The 26,683-nt window shown below is 46.2% G+C and overlaps 1 protein-coding gene across 1 annotated transcript in view; it reads left to right on the top strand.

Annotated features, from left to right (window-relative positions):
* Positions 1 to 26,683, top strand: part of KPNA7 (karyopherin subunit alpha 7) — a gene marked incomplete at both ends in the record, with an annotated part of 51,442 nt that overhangs the window by 7,410 nt on the left and 17,349 nt on the right. Inside the window, 9 exons of the mRNA XM_080941005.1 lie at positions 2,407 to 2,489; positions 3,214 to 3,482; positions 7,386 to 7,468; positions 11,379 to 11,642; positions 15,925 to 16,158; positions 16,932 to 17,114; positions 20,215 to 20,361; positions 20,539 to 20,650; positions 25,335 to 25,566. Coding sequence (XP_080797131.1) covers positions 2,407 to 2,489; positions 3,214 to 3,482; positions 7,386 to 7,468; positions 11,379 to 11,642; positions 15,925 to 16,158; positions 16,932 to 17,114; positions 20,215 to 20,361; positions 20,539 to 20,650; positions 25,335 to 25,566 — 1,607 coding nt within the window. The remainder of the gene's footprint in view (positions 1 to 2,406; positions 2,490 to 3,213; positions 3,483 to 7,385; positions 7,469 to 11,378; positions 11,643 to 15,924; positions 16,159 to 16,931; positions 17,115 to 20,214; positions 20,362 to 20,538; positions 20,651 to 25,334; positions 25,567 to 26,683) is intronic.

The raw sequence follows: 26,683 nt of genomic DNA, 5'->3' as shown, positions 1-26,683 counted from the left end.
TTTCTTTGTTCTATATTTTTAGTGTTTTGATTATTATGTGATGGGAGGATTTTCTTTTCTGGTCCAATCTATCTGGTGTTCTGTAAGCTTTTTGTTTATAAGCATCTCTTTCTTTAGATTGGGGAACTTTAATTTTATAACTTTGTTGAAAATATATCTGGCCCTTAGAGCTGGGAATCCTCTCCTCCTTCTCCTATTATTTTTAGATTTGCTCATTTTATAGTGTCTGAGATTTCTTGGATGTTTTCTGTCAGCAACTTTTTAGATTTAACATTTTCTTTGATGTATTGATTTTTTTTTAAAGATTTATTTATTTATTTCATATATGTGGGTATACTGTCGCTGTCTTCAGACACCAATAGAGGGCATTGGATCCCATTAAATGGTTGTGAGCTACCATGTGGTTGCTGGGATTTGAACTCAGGACCTTCAGTCAGTGCTCTAACCACTGAGCAATCTCTCCGGCCCTGATTTCCTTATTTGTTTATTTCCTTCAATACCTGTTCTCTTCCTGAGGTTTTCCATCTCCAGGATTCACTCAGTTTGTGTTTTCTTTATTGGCTCTATTTTCGTTTGCAGGTCTTGAACAGTTTTATTCATTTATTTTACCAGTTTGATTGTTTTGTTTTGTTTTGTTTTTTCTCCCTGTATTTCCTTAAGGGATTTATGCGTTTCCTCTTTAAAGGCTTCTCTTAGGTTCATAAGACTGGATTTAAGGTCGTTTTCAGCTGTGTTAGGATATCCGGGTTTGCTGTAGTGGGTTAGCTGGGCTCTGGTGGTGCCATATTGCCCTGGCTCTTTGTTTACACTGTTCCTGCCGCAGGCAGGCACTGGGAATGCAGGCAGAGTTGTGGGCCAGAAATAGAGCATAAGAAACAGAATGCAGTTCACCACTGCTGGGTATGCCTAGGGGGACATGTGGGCTAGGGTCTGGGGCAGAGTCCTACCTGGCTGTCCCTAATGCTGGCGGGCCTCTGGGAACACAGCCAGAGCTGGACGTCCTTGCTAATAGTGAGCCTCCAGGAATACAGGAAGAACTGTAGCCAGAAATGGTGTGCAGGTTACAGGGTGGAGTTCACCACTGCTGGGTCTGCCGAAGGGGACCCAGCCTTCATTTCATTTTTTTATTTAAGCGTAGGATCATTCTCCTCACCACCTTTTCTGCCTTTAGTGGCCTGCAGTCTGCCTGGCTTTCACAGCCTTGGCATTTGTGGTCCTCTCTGTTCTCTGGACCTGCTGCTCAGTTTCCTTTCTCCCGTGTGCTTTGCTCCTGGTAGTTTTCTCTTTACTTTTATGGACAATGGAGGCTTTTCATGTCCTTATTTGCCTTTCCTTCAGATACCTCCAGTTCTGTGTGTCTTCCCAGCTTCCTTCCTACCTCCTCCTTTCCTTTCTTTCCTCCCTTCCCCTTGTCTCCTCTTTCCCTTCTCCTCCCTTTGTCTTCCTTCCTCTCTTCCCCCTTTTTACTTTTTCTTTTTTTCTGTTTTCCTACTTTGCCCCTCCTCATTTCTGTCTTCTGGAAATTGAACCCTGGACCATGCGCATCCTGGGCAAGCACGTGATTACTGTGTTGTGCCCCAGCCACAACTGATACAAAGACACTAAGTGGGGCTGGGGATGGCTCAGTGGTTAAGAGCACTGGCTGCTCATTCAGAGGACCCAGGTTCAACTTCACCACTGACACAGTGGCTCCTAACTATCTGTAACTCCAGACCCAGAAGAATTCAATGCCCCTTTCTGGTCTCTATGACATAATAACCAAGTATACATGCAGGAAACCACCACCTCCAAAACAATCTCAAAACCCTATCTATATACATACAAATAACAATTTAACAAAGTAGGAGGCACAGAAGTTATGTGCACTCGATCATTTTATAGAAGACCCAAATTTGGTTCCCGGTACCGACTCAGGCAGTTTACAAACATCGATAATAACCACTTCGGGGAGCTTGGAAACCTCCGCAAGCACCATAGACACACATTTAAAAATAAGAACAATGATTTGGTTGTTTTTTTTAAGATACTCGGGGCACCAGGATTACCTTACTAAGCATGGAGAATGTCAATGTTGGACTTATAACCTGTGGGCCAGCTCACATTATGTATTCCTTAGTACAGAGGCAGGCACACCACGGACATCTATTCGCCTCAGGTGGATAACTAAGCCGTATATTTTGTTTATTGTGATTGTGAGTTGTGGTGTTTATTTACTGTGTGCCAGTGTGTGTAGCCATGTGCACACACGGGTGTCAGGACCCTTGGTTAGGGTCAGTTTTTTCACCCTGTGGGTGTCAAACTCAGGAGGTCAGACTTGGCAGCCTTTGCCCCCTGAGCCACCTCCTTGGCCTATCCGTTCTTCTGACAGAGGTTGAATGACTAACCTGAATGTGGTTTTCCTGGTAGGCCAGCCTCACTCTGGACGACATCATCAAAGGGGTGAATAGTTCAGATTCGATCCTGCATCTCCTGGCCACCAAGGCTGCCAGGTACCACCATGCAGACTCTGGTATTTGTAGTTCTGGAGCCAAAAGTGAGCTCCAGGAGCCTGTTGGATTTCCTAGTGTTGGCAGTGTGCCCCTACAAAGCAGAAAAGTCTACTTCATCCAGAAGCAGGAGGCAACTTACCAAGCTCCTTTGTCCTTGAGGGTAACTTAAGAAATGCAGTGTGTTGTCAGAGATGAATTGCTCAATTTGCAATGGCCTCTGCAGGGATTTTAGGCCATAGATCATACCTGAAGGGCAAAAAGTTGCTTTAGGACTAATGCAAAGACTAACAGAAGTAACATAGCTCTAGGTAACGCTCTTATCTGGTCGTTAAGGCCTTTAGCTTAGGAGTAGAGATGCTAGAACTCCCCAGGGTAGGGTTGGGAACATGTCTCAGTGGTAGAGCACCTGCCTAGAATCTCCTAATGAGGGACTGGGGGTGTTGTTCAGTGGTTAGAGCACCTCCTAGAATCCCCCCAGTGAGGGGCTGGGGTGTGGTACAGTGGTTAGAGCACCTCCTAGAATCCCCCAGTGAGGGACTGGGGGTGTTGTTCAGTGGTTAGAGCACCTTCTAGAATCCCCCAGTGAAGGCCTAGGGGTGAGGCCCATATAAGAGCACCTGCCTGGCATATATGAAGCCCTGGGTTCAACTTGCAGCATGCCACAAGCAAAGGGGGTTTTCCACACACCGTGACTCTTCCTCATTCTTTCTGTCTCGCCGCACAGGGAAATGCTATCTCGGGAAAAGAACCCTCCTCTACATTTGATTATCGAGGCAGGACTCATTCCCAAGCTGGTGGACTTCCTGAAGGTGACGGATCACCCCAGCCTGCAGTTCGAGGCAGCATGGGCGCTCACCAACATTGCCTCGGGAACTTCAGAGCAGACCAGAGCTGTTGTGAAAGGGGGTGCCATTCAGCCCCTGATCGGACTCCTCTGTTCCCCACACCTGACCGTGTCTGAGCAGGCAGTGTGGGCCCTTGGGAATATAGCTGGTAAGATATTGTCCTCAGTGTGCTAAGGCGTGGGGGTGGGGGTGGGATGGAGGGATGGACACGCAGTGTGCCGGGGGTATTTCTTTGTGACACTTGATTTCCTGGCACCCATATGAACCTCAGTATAAATACCTAGGGTTGGAGCGAGCTGCTTCACAGCCCAAAACCGAGGTCGGAGACTGAGAACGGGTGCGGAACCTTGATGACACAGCACATACTAAAGCTGTACAGGAGTGTCAGCTCCTCTTTGGTCCTACAGCTGCTGGACCAAACATGAGTCCAGAGCTACATGCAGAGGCGCACAGCCGCAATCCTCACACTCAGGAGGTGGAGGCCGGAGGAGCAGGAATTCAAGGTTCTATCTGAGGCCAGCCCAGGGTTCCTGGGAACCCTGTCTCAAACAACAACAAGCTCTGGGGGTAAAGAATGATCCCTAGCCAGTATGGTGATGCATGCTTGTAATCTGAGCGCTTAGGGGACAGAGAAGAAAGGGTCCTCTTGAGTTCAAGGCCAGCCTGGTCTACCAAGTGAGTTCCAGGCCAGCCAGAGGTAGGTACATAGTGAGACACTGTCTCAAAAAAATGAAAAATGAGACCAAAGTAGTCTGGGTTAAGTAGCATGCGCAAAGCTCCAGGTTCCATCCCGACATCTTATAAACCAGGAATGAGGTAACTGTCTAAAGACCCAGCACTGAGGAGGTGGGGCAGGAGGATCAGAAGAGCAAGGTCATTCTCTGCAGTGAGTATGAAGCCAACCGGGGCTACATGAGCACATAATTCAAAATGAAGCAAAAATTAGTCTTAGGCCCTTACAGTATGCAGTATGTGTTTATTCTTAATTAATTTTACACACACAAACACACACACATATACACACACACTGTCGCTGTCTTCGGACACACCAGAAGAGGGCATTGGATCCCATTACAGATGGTTGTGAGCCACCATGTGGTTGCTGGGAACTGAACTCGACTTCTGGAAGAGCAGTCAGTGCTCTTAACTGCTGAGCCACCTCTCCTGCCCGTTTGTTTATTCTTAAGTAATCTAGGACCCTAGAAGCCTGGGGACCCTAGATATCCTGGGGAAAATAATCAGTTAGGGACAGAGAGAAAGAGAGAGAGAGACAGAGACAGAGAGAGAGGAGGGGAGAGAGAGGGGGAGAGAGACGGAAAGAAAGACGATAATAGTACAGTTGTAGAGGGAGAGATACAGACAGAAACCATTTTCTGAGCTTTGAATGAGATATTTTCCCTGAGAAGCCCCGTGTGCCATGGGAAAACCCAAGGCAGGGATTTAGTGCTTTTGGGTTGGAAGCCCCAGATTCCAGGCTGAAATGAACACAGTGTATTGGGGATGGGGCTCAGTTGGGCCCCTTGAGATTTGGACAATTAAAACTAACCAAATGTTAGTAGTTTTCAAGTTCAGAGAAGCTACAATCCCCCTGAGTCAGCACTCGGATCTCCAGGGACTTTAGAGCCTGAACTAGCCAAGAGAATACAGAACAACCACTCGGATGTGTTTTTTTTTTTTTTTTTTTGTTTTGTTTTGTTTTTGAGACAGTTTTTTTTTGTCTGTGTCATCCTGTCTGTCCTGGAGCTTGCTCTGTAGATCAGGCTAGTCTCAAACTCAAGAGTTCTGTCTTCCTCTGCCTCCCAAGTGCTAGGGGCTTAAAGGCATGTACCACCATGTATATAGCAAAACGGCCACTTTGAAAATGCTTCAGGAAGCTTTGACAGAGGTTGACTTTGTGTTGTTTGGGTCAATGGGAAACTAACAGGACCAAGACTTAGGCATTGTCTTGATAGCTAATGATGTAAACAAGATGTCTCAAGTGTCAGATTCAGGTCCTGGGGCTGGGTATATGTAGCTTGTTGGTAGTGTGTTTGCTTGGCATGCAGGAGGCCCTGGGGTTTGTCCCCAGGACAAGATAAAACTGGACATGAGCGTGTGCACCTCTGATCCCAGCACTTGGAAGGTAGAGGCAGGAGGATCAGGAGGAGCTCAGGGACACCTTGGCTACATACTGAATTTGACACCAGCCTGAGACACATAGCAAGTTCCATGTCAGCTAGAGCTACATAGTGAGACTGTCTCAAACAGCAAGGGGCTGGAGAGATGGTTCTGTAGTCAAGAACAAAGGTTGCTCTTGCAAAAGACTTGAGTTGGGTTCCCAGCACCCACATGGTGAAGGCTAACACGTACCTGTAACTGGCCTTCCAGAGGATCTGATGCCCTCTTCTGACCTCCTCAGGTACCAGCCCCACATGTGATACATGTGCATACATGCAAGTAAAACACACCCACAAAATAAAGCCAAAATTGGTACCAATAAGGTTGGTTTATTAAGGACCAGTAAGATGACTCGGTGGGCAAAAGGCACCTGTCACCAAGCCTAGCTTGTCTCCTAGGTTCTAGCTCAGCCCAGTTAATGGAAGGGAGAACTGACTCCTACAAACAGTCCCCTTACCTCCAAGGGCACACTGTGGTATGTGTGTGTACGGATGCATGAACTTATACATATGCACACATACATGTTTTATGAAAAGTTGGTATATTAAAGACTAGGCAAGGTTGAGGCAGGAGAGTCATGAGTCTAGCGTAGGCTGCACAGTGAGTTTGAGGCTGGTATCTCATATATAACATGACCCCCTCTTACAAACAGATGTCAGACACACAAGTGTAGATTTTTACTCCCAGCATTTGTGAGGCAAAAGCAAGTGGGTCTCTGTAAATTTGATGTCAACATGGTCTACATAATTCTAGGACAGCCAGGGCTACACACACACACACACACACACACACACACACACGTGTGTGTGTGTATGTATGTGTATGTATATTGTGTACGTATATATGTGTGTATATGTGTGTGTGTGTGTGTGTGTGTGTGTGTATAATAGTACACAGAATAAAATTGCTCATGGTTGATCGATCTCCCTGCTTCTGTGAATCCAGAGATTGTTCTGAGTTGCCTATGGAAGTGAATGCCCTTTGCCAACCTTCTTTGGGAGAAATAGTGTTCTCTATCAAACTCTGTCTTTGGAGAGCCATGGTATGAACTGCGCTAGTGTTTAGAATCAACTACCTAGACAAAGCTGGCTATGTGTGTACATGTGCATGAACTTACACATATGCACACATAAATATTTTATGAAAAGTTGGAAAAGGTTGTCTCATTCTGTGTCCATGACCTCCGCTCAAAAAAACAGCTGCCTGTGGCACTGGGCATGTGTACCTACCAGCCACCTAGGAAAACCAGGATCCAGTATACAGCCATTCTAATTCTATGCCAGATACCCAGGACTGAGTTTTAGTCTGTCATCCTTTGTATAAACTTTTTTTAAAAAGTATATGTATGTACTAGAGGTGGGGCTGGGAACATGCTCTCCCAGCCATCATGTGGTCCCAGGAATTGAACTCAGGTCATCAGGATTAGCTGCAAGTGTCTCTATCCACTAAGCTAACTGGATCACACATAAACTTTTAACAAGTTTTCTTATGTGTATATATGTGTCTTATATTGGCATGTGAGTGAATACAGGTGCCCACTGAAGCCATAAGAGAAAGCCAGATCTCCCTGGGGCTGGAATTATCAGCAATTGTGAGCAGACATGGGCAGGGAACCTAACTCAGAGACATTACAAGTGCAGTATGTACCCTTAACCACTGAACTCTCTCTCCAGCCTCATTATATCTAAACCTTAAAAGTTAGACACTCAGTTTGAGTTTCTCCTTACCCAGTTTTTGAGGAGAGTGGATTGAGATGTAGCCCTGGCTAGCTTGCGACTCTATGTGGATGAGGCTGGCCTTGAACTCATAGAGATGAACTTGCCTCTTCTTCCTGAGTCCTGGGCTCAGAGGCATGTCTCTGGGTCTTTGTTCTAATGTTCTCTTCTATTTATAGGTGACTGTGCAGAATTCAGAGACAGTGTCATTTCCAACAACGTCATCCCACATCTGATCAACCTTATTTCAACAAACATACCAGTGAGTGTATTTATCCATTTACTTATTGAATTTCATTTCATGTGTGTGTGTGTGTGTGTGTGTGTGCGCGCGCGCGCGCACGCGCGTGCGCATATAAATGTGCACATGTGCACAGCAGTAGTCTCTTTCCACTTCGAGGACCAAGAAATTGAACTCAGGTTGTCATAGTTGGCAACACGTGTCTTTACTTGCTGAGCCAACTTGTTGGCTCTTCATTATTATTATTACTGTTGTCATTGTTCTTTTTCCTCTTCCTCTTCTTCCTCTTCTTCCTCATCCTCTTCCTCCTCTTTTTCCCTTTCTTCTTCCTCTTTTTCCTCCTCTTCTTCCTTTTTTCTCTTCTTTTTCCTCCGTTTCTTTCTCTTCTTCCTTTTCTTTTCTCATCCTCCTCTTTCCCTTCTCTTCTTTTTCCTCGTCCTTCTTTGATACATTCATGTTGGGCCACAAACTCACTAAGTACTCGAAGCTGACCTTGAACTCCTGACCCCCTGGCTCTATCTAATCTCAGCAGTGGTAGAACTGTGGGTGCACACCACCACATCGTGTTTATGTAACACTGAGGATGGGACCTAGGGCTCTATGCAAGGTAAACAAGTGCTCTCCCAACTACGCCACACATCTAGCCCGAGAGGACACTTTTGAATACTCAAAGAAGGGTGTGAGATAAGAGGTTAAAAACTGTCATGACTACGGAAAGCATTGCCAAGCCCTGACCTACAGTAGAAAGAGGGCTGGGATCAGGCTCTTGGGCCTCCAAGTGCTCCACATCAGTTGGAAGCTGGCCATGATGGTATTCACACACAATCCCAGCACTCAGGAAAGTCAGCTGAAGAATGGCAAGTTCATAGTCACCATGGCTAAAGAGTTGTCAAGAGAAGCTCGAATGGGTAGGATTGATAGTCTCACATTCTGTTTTCAGGGATCTGTAGAGCAGAATATTTTTTTGAGAGAAAATGGAGAGAGAGACCCACAGGCAGAACAGAAGGACTTTTTTCTTTTCTTTTTCTTTTTTCTTTCCTTTTTGTTTTTCTTCTTTCTTTCTCTCCTTCCTCCTTCCTTCCTTCCTTCTTTCTTTCTTTCTTTCTTTCTTTCTTTCTTTCTTTCTTTCTTTCTTTCTTTCTTTTTCTGAGAGAGGGTTTCTTGTATAGTCCGGTCCATTCTGGAACTCACTCTGTAGAGCAGGCTAGCCTCAAGTCAGAGATCTGCCTATGTGTGCCTCCCAAGTGCTGAGATTAAAGACATGTGCCACCCAGCCTGAAGAATGGCCTTAAAAGACCAGAGAAATGGCTGAGCGTGGGGTTTAGGCTCAGGCAGGAGATTGAGGCCTGGGGTGCCAAAGTGAATCAGGGGGCGAAGATGCTTGCTGCCAAGCTTTCGAACCTGAGTTCAGCCCTTAGACTTCACATGGTAAGAGGAGAGGACAGACTCCACGGGACCCATAGCACAGACACACTCACATACAAAAATATAATTTTAAAAATGAAGCTTCCTGGGCTGTACGGTAGAAAGCCTTTTCTCAAAGGAAATAAAACAAAAAAGAAAAAGAAAAAGAACAGAAAAAGGGGAATAGACAGGTATGGCTGAATTTAGCAGAGCAGGCCTGCAATCTCTGCCACTTGGGAGGCTGAGGCAGGAGATCTCAATTTAGCAGCACCGTGTCTCAAAATAAAAAATAAAAAGGACTAGAGATGGAACTGGAGAGGTGGACTTGCTCTTCCAGAGGACCTGAGCACAGTTCTCCGCAGTCCCTCTAGGTGGCTCACAACGGTCTGCGATGGAACTCCAGCTCCAGGGAATCTGACGCCCTCTCCTAGCCTCCACAGGTACATGCCTACACACACACAAACATACACAAATAAAAATAAAATGCTGTTTAAAAAAAACACAAATAGGGATGTAGCTCAGCGGTAACACGCTTAATTAACATGGTAAAACCCTGGGTTCAACTGTTATCATCTGCCACATGTCAACCTATATCTGTCTATTTCATATATCATAAATGTTATATCAGATATATATAGCAAGTATATAGAGCAAATATATGTAGCATATATATGTAACACCCACAAATATACATAGATAGATGGATATAGATAGATATGAGAGAGAGAGAGAGAGAGAGAGAGAGAGAAATATACATGAATGAATGATTATGTCAAGCCAGTAGAGTTCCAGATGGCAAGAAGAGCAAGTAATTCCTGAGTTTGTTTGTTAGTCTTTATGTATCTCAGGCTGGATTTGAACTCACTATGCAACCTGTCGGTCTCATACTTACACTCTCTCTGCTTCCACTATGACTAAAATTATAGACCCATGCTTCTGCATTCAGTTGCTTAATTTTTTTTTTTTTTTTTTTTTTTTGGTTGGTGAAAATGAAACCAAGGACTGGGGAGGTAGTTCAAGGGTTTTTTGTACTCTGGTGCAAGTGCAAGGATCTAAAGTTCAAATTTTAAGAACCCACGTAACGCCAGGTTCCGTAGCAGCCACCTGTAATCACAGCATTCAGATAGTGACGTGGAACAGAAATGGAGATACACAGAAAGGAGACACAGAGAGATGGAGGAGACACAGAGAGAGATGGAGGAGACACAGAGAGATGGAGGAGACACATAGAGAGAGATGGAGGAGACACACACAGAGAGATGGAGGAGACACACACAGAGAGATGGAGGAGACACACACACAGAGATGGAGGAGACACACACAGAGAGATGGAGGAGACACACACACAGAGATGGAGGAGACACACACACAGAGATGGAGGAGACACACACACAGAGATGGAGGAGACACACACAGAGAGATGGAGGAGACACACACACAGAGATGGAGGAGACACACACAGAGAGATGGAGGAGACACAGAAAGATGGAGGAGACACAGAGATGGAGGAGACACACAGAGAGAGATGGAGGAGACACACAGAGAGAGATGGAGGAGACACACACAGAGAGATGGAGGAGACACAGAGAGATGGAGGAGACACAGAAAGATGGAGGAGACACAGAGATGGAGGAGACACACAGAGAGAGATGGAGGAGACACAGAGAGATGGAGGAGACAGAGAGAGAGTTGGAGAAGACACAGAGATGGAGGAGACACAGAGAGAGATGGAAGAGACACAGAGAGAGATGGAGGAGACACAGAGAGAGATGGAGGAGACAGAGAGAGATGGAGGAGACACAGAGATGCTAGAGAGAGATAGTCAGACAGACACACAGACAAACACAGAGACAGATCACAGAGAGACAGATACAGAGAAACAGATAGACAAACAATAGTCTGGAAGCTTGTGGGCTAACAAGCCTGGTGTGCACAAAGCCAGAAACTCAGAGACCCTGTCTCAATCAAGATGAAAGTGAGGACTGACACCTCAGGTTGTCCTTGTGACTACCACGTGTGTGTCATGACCAAGGCACATATGTACTCACACACAAACACACACACGTGTTGTAACATTTGAATGCCATTAGGCTAGGGGACTGGAGAGATGGCCCGGCAGTCTTGCCTAAGACCTAAGTTCCATTCCCAGCACCTGTGTCAGGTGGATGGCAAATGCCTCAACTCCAGCTCCAGGGACAAGGGATCCATTCCATCTCCTGGCCTCCATGAGCGTGTGCCCACATTGAAGCACAGACATTTGACTACATACATAAATAAAGATAAAATCTTAAATAATTAAGTCATCCATTGACTAGGGGAAGGCATCATGTACCATACAAAGCACACACCATATGGCATTTACAAATTTAAATATAAAGCTCCTTGTATTTGTCCCTGGCACTTATCACTGCCTCGAGGGAGTCCTTCTGATGCTCAACAGCTTTGGTCTGCACTAATCAATAGTATGGATGGGGCTGGGAAGGGACAGCCACCATTTACATTCAGTCTTTTTCACACCCCATCACAGATCACATTTCTTCGGAACATCACATGGGCTTTGTCCAACTTATGCCGAAACAAAAATCCGTACCCTCCTGAGGATGCTGTGAGACAGATGCTACCTGTCCTCTGTCAGCTCCTGCTTCATCATGATAATGAGATCCTCTCAGGTACCTGCTGGGCCCTGTCCTACCTCACCGAGGACGGCAAAGAGTACATCCATCTTGTGGTGACCACCGGCATCCTGCCGAGGCTAGTAGAACTCATGACCAGCTCGGAACTCAGTGTCTTGGTAAATGTCATCCTGAGTCCCACATGCCTTTGTGAGTGTGTGGGTGCTGTGGCTGCAGCCCAGGAGCGTGCTCACCTAGTATCCAGGAAGCCCTGGTTCTATCACCATAGCACGTAAACTACGCACAGTGGGACATGCCTGTAATCGCAGCACCTGGCAGACGGAAGCAGGGAGATTAAAGTCATGCTTGGCTGCAAACTGAGCCCAAGGTTTTTCTGGACTATGTGACATTACGTCTCAGAAAACAAAACAAATTAGATCCTGTGAGTCAGAGCCACTGAATCGGGGTCTCATCCCCACCTTCCTCCCTCCCTCCCTCCCTTCCTTCCTCCCTCCCTCCCTCCCAGGGCTTCCTGTCAGCTCTAATCCTCCACCGAATTCCCAGTTTGTCTTCTGTTTCAGCTGAGACTTCTAGTTAAACTCTTAACTCTGCCCCACTCTCAGACCCTAGTGGGTGGTCCAGATCTTAGGTTTTCTCCATCTGATAACTAGAAAGGCAGCCAGTTAACCACTTAAAATCCTACCCCCCAGGGACCCTTCCTACATATTTTTCCTACAGTTCTGTGGATTTTAATTTCAACTAGTTACTTTATTTTCTCTCTCTCCTCCTCTGCCCTGTGCATGTATGTGTTTGTCTGTGCCTGTTTGACTGACTGACTGTCTCTGTCTGTGTGGGTCTGTGTTTATATGAGAGTGAGAGAGAGAGATGGAGAAGGAAAGAGATGGACAGTCACAGAGAGAGTGAGGACACAGAGAGAGATGGAGGAGACAGAGAGAGATGGAGGAGTCACAGAGAGATGAAGGAGACACAGAGAGATGGAGGAGACACACAGAGAGATAGAGGAGACACAGAGAGATGGAGGAGACACAGAGAGATGGAGGAGACACAGAGAGAGAGATGGAGGAGACACACAGAGAGATGGAGGAGACACATAGAGAGAGATGGAGGAGACAGAGAGAGATGGAGGAGACACACAGAGAGAGATGGAGGAGACACACAGAGAGAGAGATGGAGGAGATACACAGAGAGAGATGGAGGAGATACACAGAGAGAGATGGAGGAGACACACAGAGAGAGATGGAGGAGACACACAGAGAGAGATGGAGGAGACACACAGAGAGAGATGGAGGAGACACAGAGAGATGGAGGAGACACAGAAAGATGGAAGAGACACAGAAAGATGGAGGAGACAGAGAGATGGAGGAGACAGAGAGATAGAGGAGACACACAGAGATGGAGAAGACACAGAGACACTAGAGACAGTCAAGACAAACACACAGAAATAATAGATACAGACAGATAAGAGAGACAGAGACAGATAAAAAAAACACAAAAACAGACACACACACACACACACACACACACACACCCCACAGAGAGAGAGAGAGAGAGAGAGAGAGAGAGAGAGACAGACAGACAGACAGACAGACAGACAGACATATACACAGGTAGACACAGAAACACAGAGAAGAAAACAAAAGGAGACATACAGACACAGAGTCAAAGGCACACAGAGGGTCACTGTGCAGCCCTGGTTGACCTGGACTTTATATGTAGACCTGACATCAAACACACAGAGATCTACCTTTCTCTGCTTCTTGAGTGTGGAAATTAAAGGCATCTACCACTGTGCCTAGCATATATATTATATAGAGTAAAATAAATAATATATAAGAAATAAAATATATTAAATATGTAGATTATACACTTACACATATATATGTATATATATATAAAGAGAGGAAGGGAGGATGGAAGAGAAAGAAGAAGAGAAAGCAAGAAGGAGGGAGGAAGAAAGAGAAAGAAAGAAAGAAAGAGAGAGAGAGAGAAAGTCTTGTGTGGCTTGGACCTCACTCTATAGCTGATAACTCCAGACTCTTGGTCCCCTCTGCTTCTGCCTCCCCAGTGCTGGTACTATCGGCTCATGCCCCTGTGTCTAACTCTGTTTTAGCCCAACCTCTCAGTCACAATCCTTTACGGCATCACACTCAGCTTTAGAGACTATCCTTTCTGAGGTCACCATAGCATTTTTTTTCAGATACCAAAGTAAGTTTGGTGACCGTGTTTGAGGGCAGGAAAAAGGAAGACTACCAGGAGAGAAGTCTCCAGGTTCACCGTCACACGCATGGAACTGCATGTAGGAGGCTGAGAGAGAGGGGTGGCAAATGGAGCTAGCCTGGGCTCCATAAGAAAACTCTGTCTTTAAAAAGGCAACTTTACCCATGTAGATATTAACTGTGTGTGGGCATGTGAGGATGTGCCATGTGTGGAGGCAGAGGACTGCTTGGAGGAGCCATTCCTCCCCTTCCACCACATGGGCCCTGGGAATTGAGTTCAGGTCATCCAGCCTGAGATTACAGGCACCTTTACCCACTGAACCATCTCACCTTTCCAAGGAATCAACTTTTTTTAAAAAAAACTTGTTTTATTTATTGTATGGCTGTGAGCTCTGTCTGCATATGAACCTGCATTCCAGAATAGAACATCAGATCCCATGACAGACGGTTGTGAGCCACCAGTGGTTTGCTGGGAATTGAACTCGGGTCCTCTGGAAGAGAAGCCAGAGTGCTCTGAACCATGGAGCATCTCTCCAGTATCAACTTTTAATAGAAGTGTTGATGCCCAGTTGGTATTATCTGCACAAGGCTGTGGTGACACACCCACCTGTCACACCCACTTAGCCTGACAGTCTAAGAAAACCTCACTAAGAGCCTTCCCTGGGGGCTGCCACTGCAGTACAAAGAAATCCAAATAAGGGGCTGGAGAGATGGCTCAGTGGTTAGAGCACTGACTGCTCTTCCAGAGGTCCTGAGTTCAATTCCCAGCAACCACATGGTGGCTCACAACCATTTGTAATGAGGTCTGATGCCCTCTTCTGGTGTGTCTGAAGACAGCAACGTTGTACTCAGATATATAAAATAAGGAAATAAATCTTTTTAAAAAATCTAAATAAATTTACATTCAGGTCTTCTGGGATGCTGGTCGCCTTAAGCTCTATCATAGACTCCCCCCCTTGGGACCCACAGAGCTATCTTGGCTCCAATTAAATATCCAGCAGCAGCCAGGAGGCAGATGAATATGAATACAACAGACTCTATAATCACATTTGCATTTTCCCGGGTGAGAGTTTAGCGAGGGGAAATGTAGCACACACATGTGATCCTAGCAGAGGTTGACAAAGTATTGTGAGTTCAAGGCCAGGGCTAAGGCGGTTGCTCACACCTGGGTTTCATCCCCAGTACCAATAAATGAATCAGGCGGAGCACACCTGCCATCCCTGTACTCGGTGGAGGCAGGAGGACCAGGAAGTTCAAGGTCATCCTTGGCTACATACTGAGTTTGAGACCTTGTCTCAAAAAAGCCAAAGGACGAGGACCAAAAGCCCGATGTTCTTGGCTACATGACAAATTCAAGACCAAATTGGGCTGTATGAGAAGCCCCCAGACAAAATCAGGGCAGCACACTGTTTTTGTTTTAGACAGAGTCTCATGTAGTCCAGACTAGCCTTAAATTTTTGATGGAGCCAAGAAGGATCTTTGGGACCACCTGATGCCACCTCCCACGTGCAGAGATTGCAGGTGTGGACCACCCGCCATACCAGGTTTATACTGAGACGCTTCATACACACTAAGCAAGCACTCTTCCGAAAGCTACATGCCTGGCCCCTAGAGCACATTCATTTTTTTATTATTATTTTATTGGATACTCTCCGTATTTACATTTCAAATGTTGTCCCCTCCTCTCCCCCCCTTTGCTCCCTTCCCCTTCAACTTGTCTCCACAAAGGTGCACCTTCTCCCAGTCACCCTCTTCACTTCAGTGCTTTGGCATTTCACTACACTGGGAAAACGTGCCCTCACTGGACCAAAGGCCTCTTCTCACATTGATGCCAGACACTGCCGTCCTCTGCTACGTGTGCACTGGAGTCATGGGTCTCTCTATGTGTGCTCAATGGTTGGTGTTTTAGTCCATGGGAGTTTTGGAGCGTTTGGTTGGTTGATAATGTTGTTCTTCCCATGAGGTTGCAAACCCTTTCTGCTCCTTCAGTCCTTTCTCTAGCTCTTCATTGGGGTCCCCGTGTTCAGTCTGATGAGTAGCCTTTGTCTCCCCTCTTTGAGCAAGGACAGCAAGCAAGTAACTGAAACCCTAGAAAGCAGCTACGGGCATGCTGACCAAATTAAACGCTGCAAACCTGCAGACATCTCTCTGCATGGCACTCAGTGTGTGACTCAACCATAACGTGACGGATTAGTGATCCTTAGACACCTCTTTGTCCTTCTAGACCGCTTGTCTCCACACTATGGGCAACATTGTGGCTGGAACCGATGAACAGACCCAAATGGCCATTGACGCTGGCATGTTGAAGGTCCTGGGCCAGGTCCTGAAGCACCCAAAGTCCTCCATCCAGGAGCTTGCTGCCTGGGCCATGAGCAACGTGGCTGCTGGGCCCAGTCACCACATCCAACAGCTGATTTTGTGTAACCTGCTGCCTGTCTTGGTAAACCTACTAAAGAATGTAAGTGGCAGGGCTGGGAAGAGTCTGTACAGCGTCTGTCGTCCAAGCATGAGGACTTGAGTTCAATCCCCAGCAAGCACAGGAAACAAGGGAAGCAGGGTAATCAGGAGTTCAAGGTCAGCCTTGGCCACAGACTGTGTGTAAAACCAGTCTGAGCTACGTAAGACCCTGTCTAAGAGAGAAAAGAAAAAACACAAATCTCGGGTGGGAGTTGGGCAGCCTACTTTGTGGTTTCTCTCAGGTGATGTATTCTAATCAAGAACTGAAGGCAGAGTTAGGTCGCTGGACATAAATTTCACATGTAAGCTCAGGTCTTAGTAGCTGAGCAAGACCAGGTCTGGTGACACACACCTGTAATCTCAACACTCAGAAGGCTATATTACAGCAGGATTGCAAAATGAGGGCCTGCCTAGGCTACCTACTGAGCCCCAGGATAGCCTAATAGAGTAAGGCCCTATTTTTAAAAGCCAAAACAAAAAAAGACGGAGGGTGTGGCTCAGTGGTGACAGTACTTACTTGCCACACACAAAGCTCTGGGCCTGATTACCAGCATTACTTATACCAGGCACTGTGGTCTCATCCATAAGGATGGCATTTGGGGAGTAGAGGTAAGAGGGTCAGAAGTTCAAGGCCCTCCTCATCTCTATAGCAAGTTGGGGGCCAGCCTGGTTTACATTGAAAGCCTGTCTCAAAAGTACACAAAAACAAGTGACTCGGGTCGTTGTCCCTCTTGGTAGCCTCTCTGGAAGGAACGTGACCCTCTGTCTTTGCAGGCAGAACTGAAAGTCCAGAAAGAGGCTGTGTGCACCGTGGCTAACTTTGCAACAGGGGCCTCTCAGTGCCAGCTGACTCTGCTTGCCCACTCAGGGATCCTGGAGCCAATGGTGAACCTACTCACTGCCCCAGACGTGGAGATTGTCATCATCATTCTTGACGTCATTTCTTATCTCCTCCAGGTGAGCTGTTCCAAGCTGGCAGTCACAACTGAAGACAGTGAGTGTGCCCCCTCATAACGGGGTGGGGGTTGAGGGCGGGGCATTTAGGGAGCCAGAGGGGTCAGTAGGGAAGGGCACTGGCCACCAAACTGACCACCTGAGTTCAGTCCCCAGGATCCACGTGGCGGTGAGAGAGAATTGACTCTCACAAGTTGTCTGACATTTGCACGTGTGCAGTGGGACATATGTTGATACACACACATGGCGTGAGAGAAAATGAAAGTTTAAGAAAAGTAACCCAAGTAGGTTGGGCTGGGTTGTAACTCATGTGGCAGTCACTGTCCCTAGCATGTGTGAAGCCCTGGTACCATCCCAGTACCACATAATGCAGACTTGCAAAGACATACCCATGGTCCCAGAGCTCGGGAGGTAGAAAGAGGATTAAGAATTCAAGATCATCCTTAGACATATAGCAAGTTAGTACTAGCCTGGGTTATATGAGACTATGAATGAATGAATGAATGAGTGAGTGAGTGAATGAATGAATGAATGAGTGAGTGAGTGAGTGAATGAATGAATGAGTGAATAAATGAGCAAATGAGTGAGTGAATAAGTGAGTGAATGAGTGAATGAATGAGTGAGTGAATGAATGAGTGAATAAGTGAGTGAATGAATGAATGAGTGAGTGAGTGAATAAATGAGTGAGTGAATAAATGAGCAAATGAATGAGTGAGTGAGTGAATGAGTGAATAAGTGAGTGAATGAATGAATGAGTGAGTGAGTGAATAAATGAGTGAGTGAATAAATGAGCAAATGAATGAGTGAGTGAGTGAACGAATGAGTGAGTGAAAGAATGAGTAAATAAATGAGCAATGAGTGAGTGAGTAAGTGAATGAATGAATGAATAAGAAGGATCCTCATGCCATTGTTCCTACTCAAGAATAGGACTCCAAGTCAGATTCAGCAGTATATACCTGTCAGCCTAGCATCCAACAAAGAAGACAGGCAGTCATGAGTTTGAAGGCAGCCTGGGCTAAGTAATCTGTCTGAGGCCAGCCTGGGCTACACAATCTATGAAGAAATTGTGTATTGGTGTGTCAACATTTTGTCACACACGGGCACCTTGGTGACAAGGGCTCAAAGCATACCTGTTGGAATCCTTGTTCTTAGGGAGCTTGTGTGTGAGTGACCCAGGGACATCATAGGCATTTCTTGTGAAGGTCGGACTGAGGAGGAAGTCACTTAGAGTGGGGAGTGGCTGCTGTCACACACATAGTGCTCCGGGAAGGGAACATTCCCTGGGCGTCCCAACCTGAGAAGTGAGCATGTGGATGAGTCTAGCGGACACGTGTGGAAAAACACCGTAGGCAAAGGAATACCAGGGAGACACAGCAAGAGCAGGTGGTTGGGAAATGGAGGGAGAATAGAAAGGGACAGGTCTGGGGAACGAGAGCGGCAGATGAAGACGCGGAATCCCTCTGCCTCGGGCTGAGAAACCTGAGCTTCAAAACGGAACGAAAGAAAGGGCTGAGCTGCTAGGCATGTCTTTAAGGTGTTGGGTTTTTTCCAGTTGTGGAAATGTGCATGTGAGTACACATGCACACAGAAGCCAGAGGCATCAGCTTCCCCTGGACTGGGGTGACAGGTGGTTGTGAGCCCCCGATGTGCTGGGAACCTACCTCAAGTCCTCTGTAGGAGTTAGCTTGTGTTCTTAACCACTGAACCATCTCTCCAGACACAAACTATTTTTGTTTCTGATATTTTTGCTTTTGGGATTTGACATAGGCTCTCCCTACCTAGCTTGCATGGAACACAAGGTAATACTCCAGCTTCATGAGACCTCTGCCATGCTGAGATTACAGCCATTCCCCGCCATGCCCACTTCTGCGTCCGGTTTATTTTAAGTGATTGATGTACTTTTATTTTATCTGGGTATTTTGCCTGCATGTTTGTCTGTACACTACATGAATGCAGAGCCACAGAGTCCACAAGAGGTCATGGGATCCTCTGGACCTGGAGTTATCCTGTGGCTACCTCGTGGTAGCTGGGACCTGAACCTGTGTCCTTTGGAAAAATAGTCAATTCCCTTAACCACTGATACATTCCTCCGGCCTCCCTGTATCAATTGTTAAAGATCTAGTGAACTACCAGGTGATATATTCATAGAAGAAAGACAGGCCAAGGTTGGAAAGTACCATAAATCGTCCCTGAGCGCCCGGTGACTAGACAAGATAACATCATTCCCCCAGGACAGTAAGGACAAAGGTGAAGAGAGAGATTACTTGCTGATACCGTGGATTCCTTTAATGGTTGAGCTGGATGTACTTGTCAAACCAACACCTGGGGAGGTGGAAGTAGAAGAACCGGGGGTTGAGGTTACTGTGTTCTGCCACATAGCCAAGTTCAAGGATAACCCAGGCTACGCAAGACCCTGGTTTGGTAGTTTCTAGAGTCCTATAATGTTCATCTAGGCTTTGATTTTTATTAAACACTTTTTTTTTTACTTTGAATTCTTTGGTGCTTTGGACAAATACTTTTTTGTATTTATTGCATTACTATTCTACCATGTTGGACCCATTTTGAGTGAAAAAGTGAATGACCGTGTGAATTCATGAATGCATTTGTGAGTGAATGAATTCATGGGTGGTCAGGGTGAATGAATGAATTTGAAGATGCATTTGTGAATAAATGAATTCATAGGTGATATTGTGAATGAGTGAGTGAATTCATGGGTGGTTACTGTGAATAAAAGAATTTATGGATAATTTTGTGAATGACTAAATGCAGGGGTGATTTGTGACCAAGAGCACACAACCATGATTGAGGAGATGAATTCATGAGAGGAGAGGAGGGAGATCTTGGCATTTTCAATGGGTCTGTGACCACTCCCCCTTAATCAGGTCTGCCTCCAGCTAAAACAGCCCCTAAAGGCTAGCCAGCTGAACCTCTACATGCATGTGCACATGCGTGCGTGCACGTGCGTACACACACACACACACACACACACACACACACACACACACACACGTACATATGCACACCACACACATGCACGCATGCGCTCTACCCAAACACACTCTGGGTCTCACTGTCTCTTTGTTGGTTTCTCATTCATCGTCAGCAGATAGACAATCTGCAGGAGAAGAAAAGACTGTGTTTTCAGATAGAGGAAGTTGGTGGCTTTGAAAAAATTGAGTTCTTACAGCATCACCACAACAGATACATCAGCTATTGTGCCCTGAACATCATTGAGAAATACTTATGCGAGGTGAGTAATGAGGGCCTGTGTTCTGGGGCTGGCTCTTGGTGGCCATAGGCTGGCTGGCTCTAGGTGACCATGGGCTGGCTGGCTCTTAGTGACTGTGTTTCCATGTATTTCCAGTGCTATGCTATGAACCGGGCTATCAGATAGACTTACTCTCTTCAGACCCCCCTGTGGTTTTAGCTGGCTGCCTTCCTGGCCCCTGTTCTACAGGTGGCCTTTGAGTATCAGGGAGCTTGTCTGGGAGCGGGGGAGGTGGCTCAGATGACCCAGATCCAGAGTTTGCTATGCAAATGTAAGGACCTGAGTTTGAGCCCATGAGAGAAATCCAGGCATGTCAATCCATGTTTATAACCCCAGTTCTGGGTGAATACAGACATTTGATCCATTTGGGCTCAATGGTTAGCCCTTCTAGCCAAATGGATCCCAATGCAGTGACAGCACCTGTCTCAAAAAAAAACAAAAACAAAAACAAAAACAAAAACAAACCAAAAAACAAAACAGACCACAATGCAGAGGGGATGGCAAGATGGATCAGTGGTTAGTTAAGGTTTCTCTTGCTTTGATGAAACACAATGACCAAAAGCAAGCTGGGGGTGGGGGTTAATTAGGCTTCCACTTCCATATCACTGCTTACTACTGAAGGAAGTTAGCACAGGAACTCAACCTCAGTAAGAACCTGGAGTCTGGAGCTGATGCAGAGGCCGTGGAGGGGTGCTGCCTCCTGACTTGATCCCTATGGCTTGCTCAGCCTGCTTTCTAAGAGAACCCAGAACCCTCAGTCCTGGGATGGCACCACTTACAATGGGCCGGGCCCTCCTCCATCAATCATGAATTTAGAAGTTGCCCTACAGAACTGCCTTTAAGCCTATCTTAGAGAAGCATTTTCTTTCTTTTTCTTTTCTATTGATTGATTGTGTGAGTGCTCTATCTGCATGTACACCTGCATACCAGAAGAGGGCATCAGATTCCTTACTAGATGGTCACGAGCCACCATTTTGGTCAATTCCTGGGACCCACGTGGTAGAAGGAGAATAATGACACCTGTGGGTTGTCCCTAACCTCATGCACAATGTGCACATACACCCCTCACCTCTCTGTGTCTGTGTCTCTGTCACACACACACACACACACACACACACACACACACACACACACAATGACCTCTGCCTTCCTAACCCAAACAAACAAAGCCAGTCTACACCCATGGGAGTTTATCTCTAGGTTTCTGGTTTTAAGCTGTCTTTTTCTTGCCATTTTTCTTGGAGCAGGGGAATGGGAGGGGAAGGGACAATACACTGAAAGAGATTTTCTATCTAAGAACGCAAACAATGCTGTCTGGCTCAGCTTTTGGGAAAACCATTTCAACACTGCATTTCGTCTCTTTCTAGAACACATAGTTTAGGGATGAGTTACTCCATAAAATGTCTGAGTTGTCTGTGGCCTGGGGAAATAGAGATCAGATAAAGGTTCCCATAAAGATCTGTTGTGTTTGGATGTACATAACGTAAAGTTTACCAGGTGACCACTTAGCTGGGGGAGAGCACACAGGACTGTAACAGCAGCAGCACTCAGGAAGTAAAGGCTGGGAGGGTCAGGAGTTCAAGGCCATCCTTAAGTGCATAAGGAATTCAAGGCAATGGTAACTTTAAAGATACTGAGTTGGTAAAGTGTTTGCTAGGCAAGCACAAGGACCAAGTCCTGTAATCCAACATCCATGTAAAAATCTGGGCATGGCACAGGCACCTGGAATCCCATGTTTGGAAGATAGAGATGGGGGTTAATGGCAAAGTGTATCAAAACTGGAGAGCTCTAGATTTCGTGAGAGACCCTCAAAAAAACTGAGGTGGAGTGTGATTGGGGAAGACACAAGAAGTCAACCTCTGACTTCTGTACACATGAGTGCACATGGGCCTGTGCACACGTGTAAGTACACATGCTGCACATCATATGCACAAAGCCAGTTACCAGAGCACAGATTTCATTTGATTTCTTTTCCTTGAGGTCCAGAGACAGCAAACTCATATCAACACACAGAACAGAGGCTGGGTAGAGCAGGAGACAGGAGTTAGTGTGAAGTGAGGATAGAGTTTCAGTTTGGGGAGACAGAGATGGACAGAGGTGAAGGGGTCACAGCACACATGTTCTCAATGGCAGCCAAGTCGGCTTAAAATTCCACAAGCTGAAACTGGCTAAGTGGCTCAGGGTGTAAAGGCGCTTGCTGCCTAACCTGAGGATCTGAGTTCAATTCCCAGGACCTAATTAGTGAAAGAAAACCAGCTGCCACAAGTTGTCCTCTTGCCCCTCCACACATGCTATGGAATGTTGGAATGTGTACGTGTGTATTCTCCCCCCACCACACACACACACACACACACACACACACACACTATAATATTTTAATTGTTAGATTAAAGCTAAACATAGACCAGCCTAGGCTACATGAGAGTCTTTCTAAAAAAAGAAAAATCAGGCATGATGGTGTATGCCTTTACTCACAGCACACAAGGGGGAAGAGGCAGGAGGGTCTAAGTGAGTTTGAGGTCAACCTGATTTACAAAGGGAGTTCCAGGACAGCCAGGGCTACACAGAGAAACCCTGTCTCAAAAACGAAACATTCCAGAGGATCAGACATGGTGTAGTGTTCATCTGTAACCCCAGATGGAGGAAGGCTGGAAGTTGACCCGGCCTCAAAAGAGAAAATTAGACAAACATAGCTGTGTTCAGAGCCCATTTTAAAATTAATTAATTTTACATTCATACGGTAGCAGTTCCTGCTTCCACTTCTCCTGCACCAGTGCCCCCCCCCATCCTGTTCCCCTCTTCAAAAAAGGGAGGCCTCCCATGGGTATCAACCCGCCTTGGCATATCAAGCTGCAGCAGGACTAGGTGCATCTTCTCCTGCTGACGTTAGACAGGGCAGCCCAGTAGGGGGAAGGGATGTAAAGGCAGGCGACAGAGTTAGAGGCAGCCTCTGTTCCTGCTGTCGGTGGTCGCACATGACCACTAAGTTATAAAACTGTACCATACATGGAGGAGGCCTAAGTCAGTCCCATGCATCCCCTACTTTGCAAATGTAAGGACTTGGGTTCAGTCTCCAGCACCCACATAAAAGCTGGCCATGATGGCATTTACTTGTTCCCCCAGAGCTGGGGAAACAAACAGAAGTATATCTAGGCCTTGATGGCCAGCCAGCCTAGTCTAATGAGTGAGCCCGGGCCAGTGAGAGAGCCAGTCTCAAACAAGGGGAGGGCTGGAGAAGGGGCTTGAGTTATGAGTACATACTGCTCTTTCAGAATACCTGAGTTCAGCTCACAGCACCCTTATTTAGGGGCTCACTACTGCCTGTAATTGCTCCACGCAGCTCCTCCCCAACTCCTATCACCAAAGCCTAGCCTGAGAAGTATTTGGACGATGTGGGCCTCTGTGAGGCCTCAAGGTTTCTTGAGATAAATTCTAGAATTCACTAGAACAAATTCCAGTCCAGCTGGGATATTAGAGTCAAGGGTGCTCTGCTAGCACACCGGTGACCTGGGGCTATGACCTTATCTTTTCTTCCTTGGAGGATGAAGATGATGGCATTTTGCCCAGGCCAGGACTTCGAGTGTGACTACCTGGAGAACGAAGACACGTCACATACCGTATTGTATGTTGAGAATATTTTCATTCCTCCTTGTATCCTCTCTCTCCACTGTTCTAACCTGCTTAGACCCCTTTGCTCTGGGTAGGCAGCCACACCTCTGTGCTCCTGGCATGTTATACATGTATGAGTTCACATACCTCTAAACATCCAGGAAGCATTGCTTAGGCAGATGCAACCTTGTGTCTTTGAGACTGGCTTCTTTGGCTTAACACGATCGTTTCCAGCTACATCCATTTTTCCTGAGGATGAACGTGACCTTGCTGTGCTCTTTTGGCTGAGAAACATGCACTGTGTGTGAAAAGCACATGTTTATTTACTGTTCCTCTGTCTTTGGAGACCCAGCCTGGTTCTGTAACTTGGCTATTGTGAAGGGGGAGCTGTGATCAATGTTGGACAGAGGGGATCTCTGTGCTGTTTCACTGTGTGGCATAGCTGGGTTTCAGGGCAGATCTATGTTTAGGTGTTTGAGACATCTCCTTGATCATTTCCAGAGTAAAGGACTCCCTCATTTCCCACGGCAGAGAAGAGATTTCCCTTTGTCCACGTCATGCCTGGCATCCATTGTTTTTCCTTCTGTTTGTGTATCTGTCTGGACATATGCCATGTGAGTGTAGTTACTAAAGAGGCCAGAAGAGGGCGCTGAATTGCCTGGAGCTGGAATTAGACTTGGTTGTGAGCAGCCAAGCGTGGATCCTAGAGACTGAAGCGGGGTCCTCTGCAGGAGCACTGAACGCTCTTAACCGCTGAGTATCTTTGAACCCCAAGTCTTCTTGGAAATTTTTGCATCTCTTTTCATCAAGGAGACTGCCTATAATTTTCTTTGTCATCAGTGTAGCTGTCTGGTTTTGGTATCATGGTAAATTGGACATGTCTTCATTTTCTATTCATTCTCTGAAGGTCTTGTAGAATTTGGCAGCTAATACATCAGCATCTGGACCTTTATAGTTAGATTTTTAGTCCTTCCAGGTTTGCCCTCACCCTTGTGACCTCCCCCCACCCTCCCCCCAAAAAAGAAGAAGAAAGTTCAAATTGTGTTGCCCATGTAGTCATGGGAAGGAACATGGTCAAACTCCCAGTGGCCAGCCCCTTAATATTGTGTCCTTCTCGACGACACACACCCTGGCTGGAAGCCATCAGTTGTGGAGAGCTACACTTCAGCTTCCTTATGACAATTGTTAAGGGGTTTCTTCAGTGTCTTTCTGTCCAGGCTGTTACTTTGGCTGGGTGGGTATGGGAGGATAGGGGTTGTCACAGAAGCCTTCTCTGTCTCTCTTTCTCCACTGAGAGTCTGCGGTATCATTGATACCATAGCAAAAGTAGCTTCTTTGCCTTACAGTCAGCCGGAGTACCAATCAATCATGGACTTCCGCGTGGCTTCTGGTGATAGCACGGACCACGGACAGCCACATGGTCTCTGGTGGCAATACAGCTCTTGAATATCAGCCGGAACCTCTGCCACAGCAAGGACCATGGACAGCATCACAGCCCTCAATATCAGTACAGGCCAGTGACGTCAATATGGCTTCAGGGGGCATCACAGACCGGACACAATGGCATGACCTTCTGTGGTAACGCAGACCACCAACATCAGTATATGCCCAGCTGCAGCAGGACTGTGGACCAAAGCATGGCCCGGTGTAGCAGTGGTCAAATATACATGGCAAACACTTTCTTAGCAGCTGAGGAGCCTAACTGGCTAGGGTTGTTTTTGTTGTTGTTTTTGTTGCCGTTGTTAATTTTTGTTAGTCTGTTTCTTTTGATTGGGGAATTGAGATTATTAATATACAGTTATTGGATAAACTATGTATTTTCTGTCATTATGTTGAGTCTTAGTGGTTGGTGTTTTCATTTTCTGAAACAGGGTCTCATGTGTTCCCAGCTGGCCTCAAATTCCCTACATAGGCAAAGCTGGTCTTGAACTTGAAAGGAGGCTGCTTTTGTCTTCCCCAGTGCTAAGATTCTGGGGTACATCACCATATCCAAATCTAGTTCATACACTCTTAACAAGAGATGCTTATGATTTTAGCTTTTTTTTTTTTAAGATTTACTTATTATATATAATTCAGATACACCAGAAGAGGGCATCAGAACTCATTACAGATGGTTGTGAGCCACCATGTGGTTGCTGGGATTTGAACTCAGGACCTTTGGAAGAGCAGTCAGTGCTCTTAACCACTGGACCATCTCTCCAGCTTTAAAAGTTTTAAAACTTACTTATTATTATGTATATGTTTGCTTGTGTATAAATGTATCATGTGCATGCAGTACCCAGAGAGGCCAGAAGATGGCATCAGATTCACTGGAACTAGAGCTACAGATGGTTGTGAGCCACCATGGGGGTGATGGAAACTGAATCCAGGTCCTCTGCAAGAGCAGCCAGTGCTCTTAACCACTGAGCCATCTCTCTAGGTTCTGCCTCCCATTTTGAAGGGGGGAACTCAAGGATTATAGATGCACACTGCTTTGCCCAGATGTGTGTGATGCAGGGTTCTGAACTCAAGGCTTCTTACTGTGATAGCAAGTGGTCTGCCCACTGAGCCACGTCCCCAGTCCTTTAACTTTATTACATCTGTCTGTCTATCTTTCTAGTTGTGTGTGTGTGTGTTCGTCTTGCACAGTATCTATATGATGTGTATGTATCCGTTCAGCACATGCATGAGTGTCCAAACATGTCCCACGAGGAGC

Source organism: Micromys minutus, assembly GCF_963924665.1.
Source record: "Micromys minutus genome assembly, chromosome: 29".
Taxonomy (NCBI): domain Eukaryota; kingdom Metazoa; phylum Chordata; class Mammalia; order Rodentia; family Muridae; genus Micromys; species Micromys minutus.
This window is presented reverse-complemented; position numbering and strand designations above follow the sequence as displayed.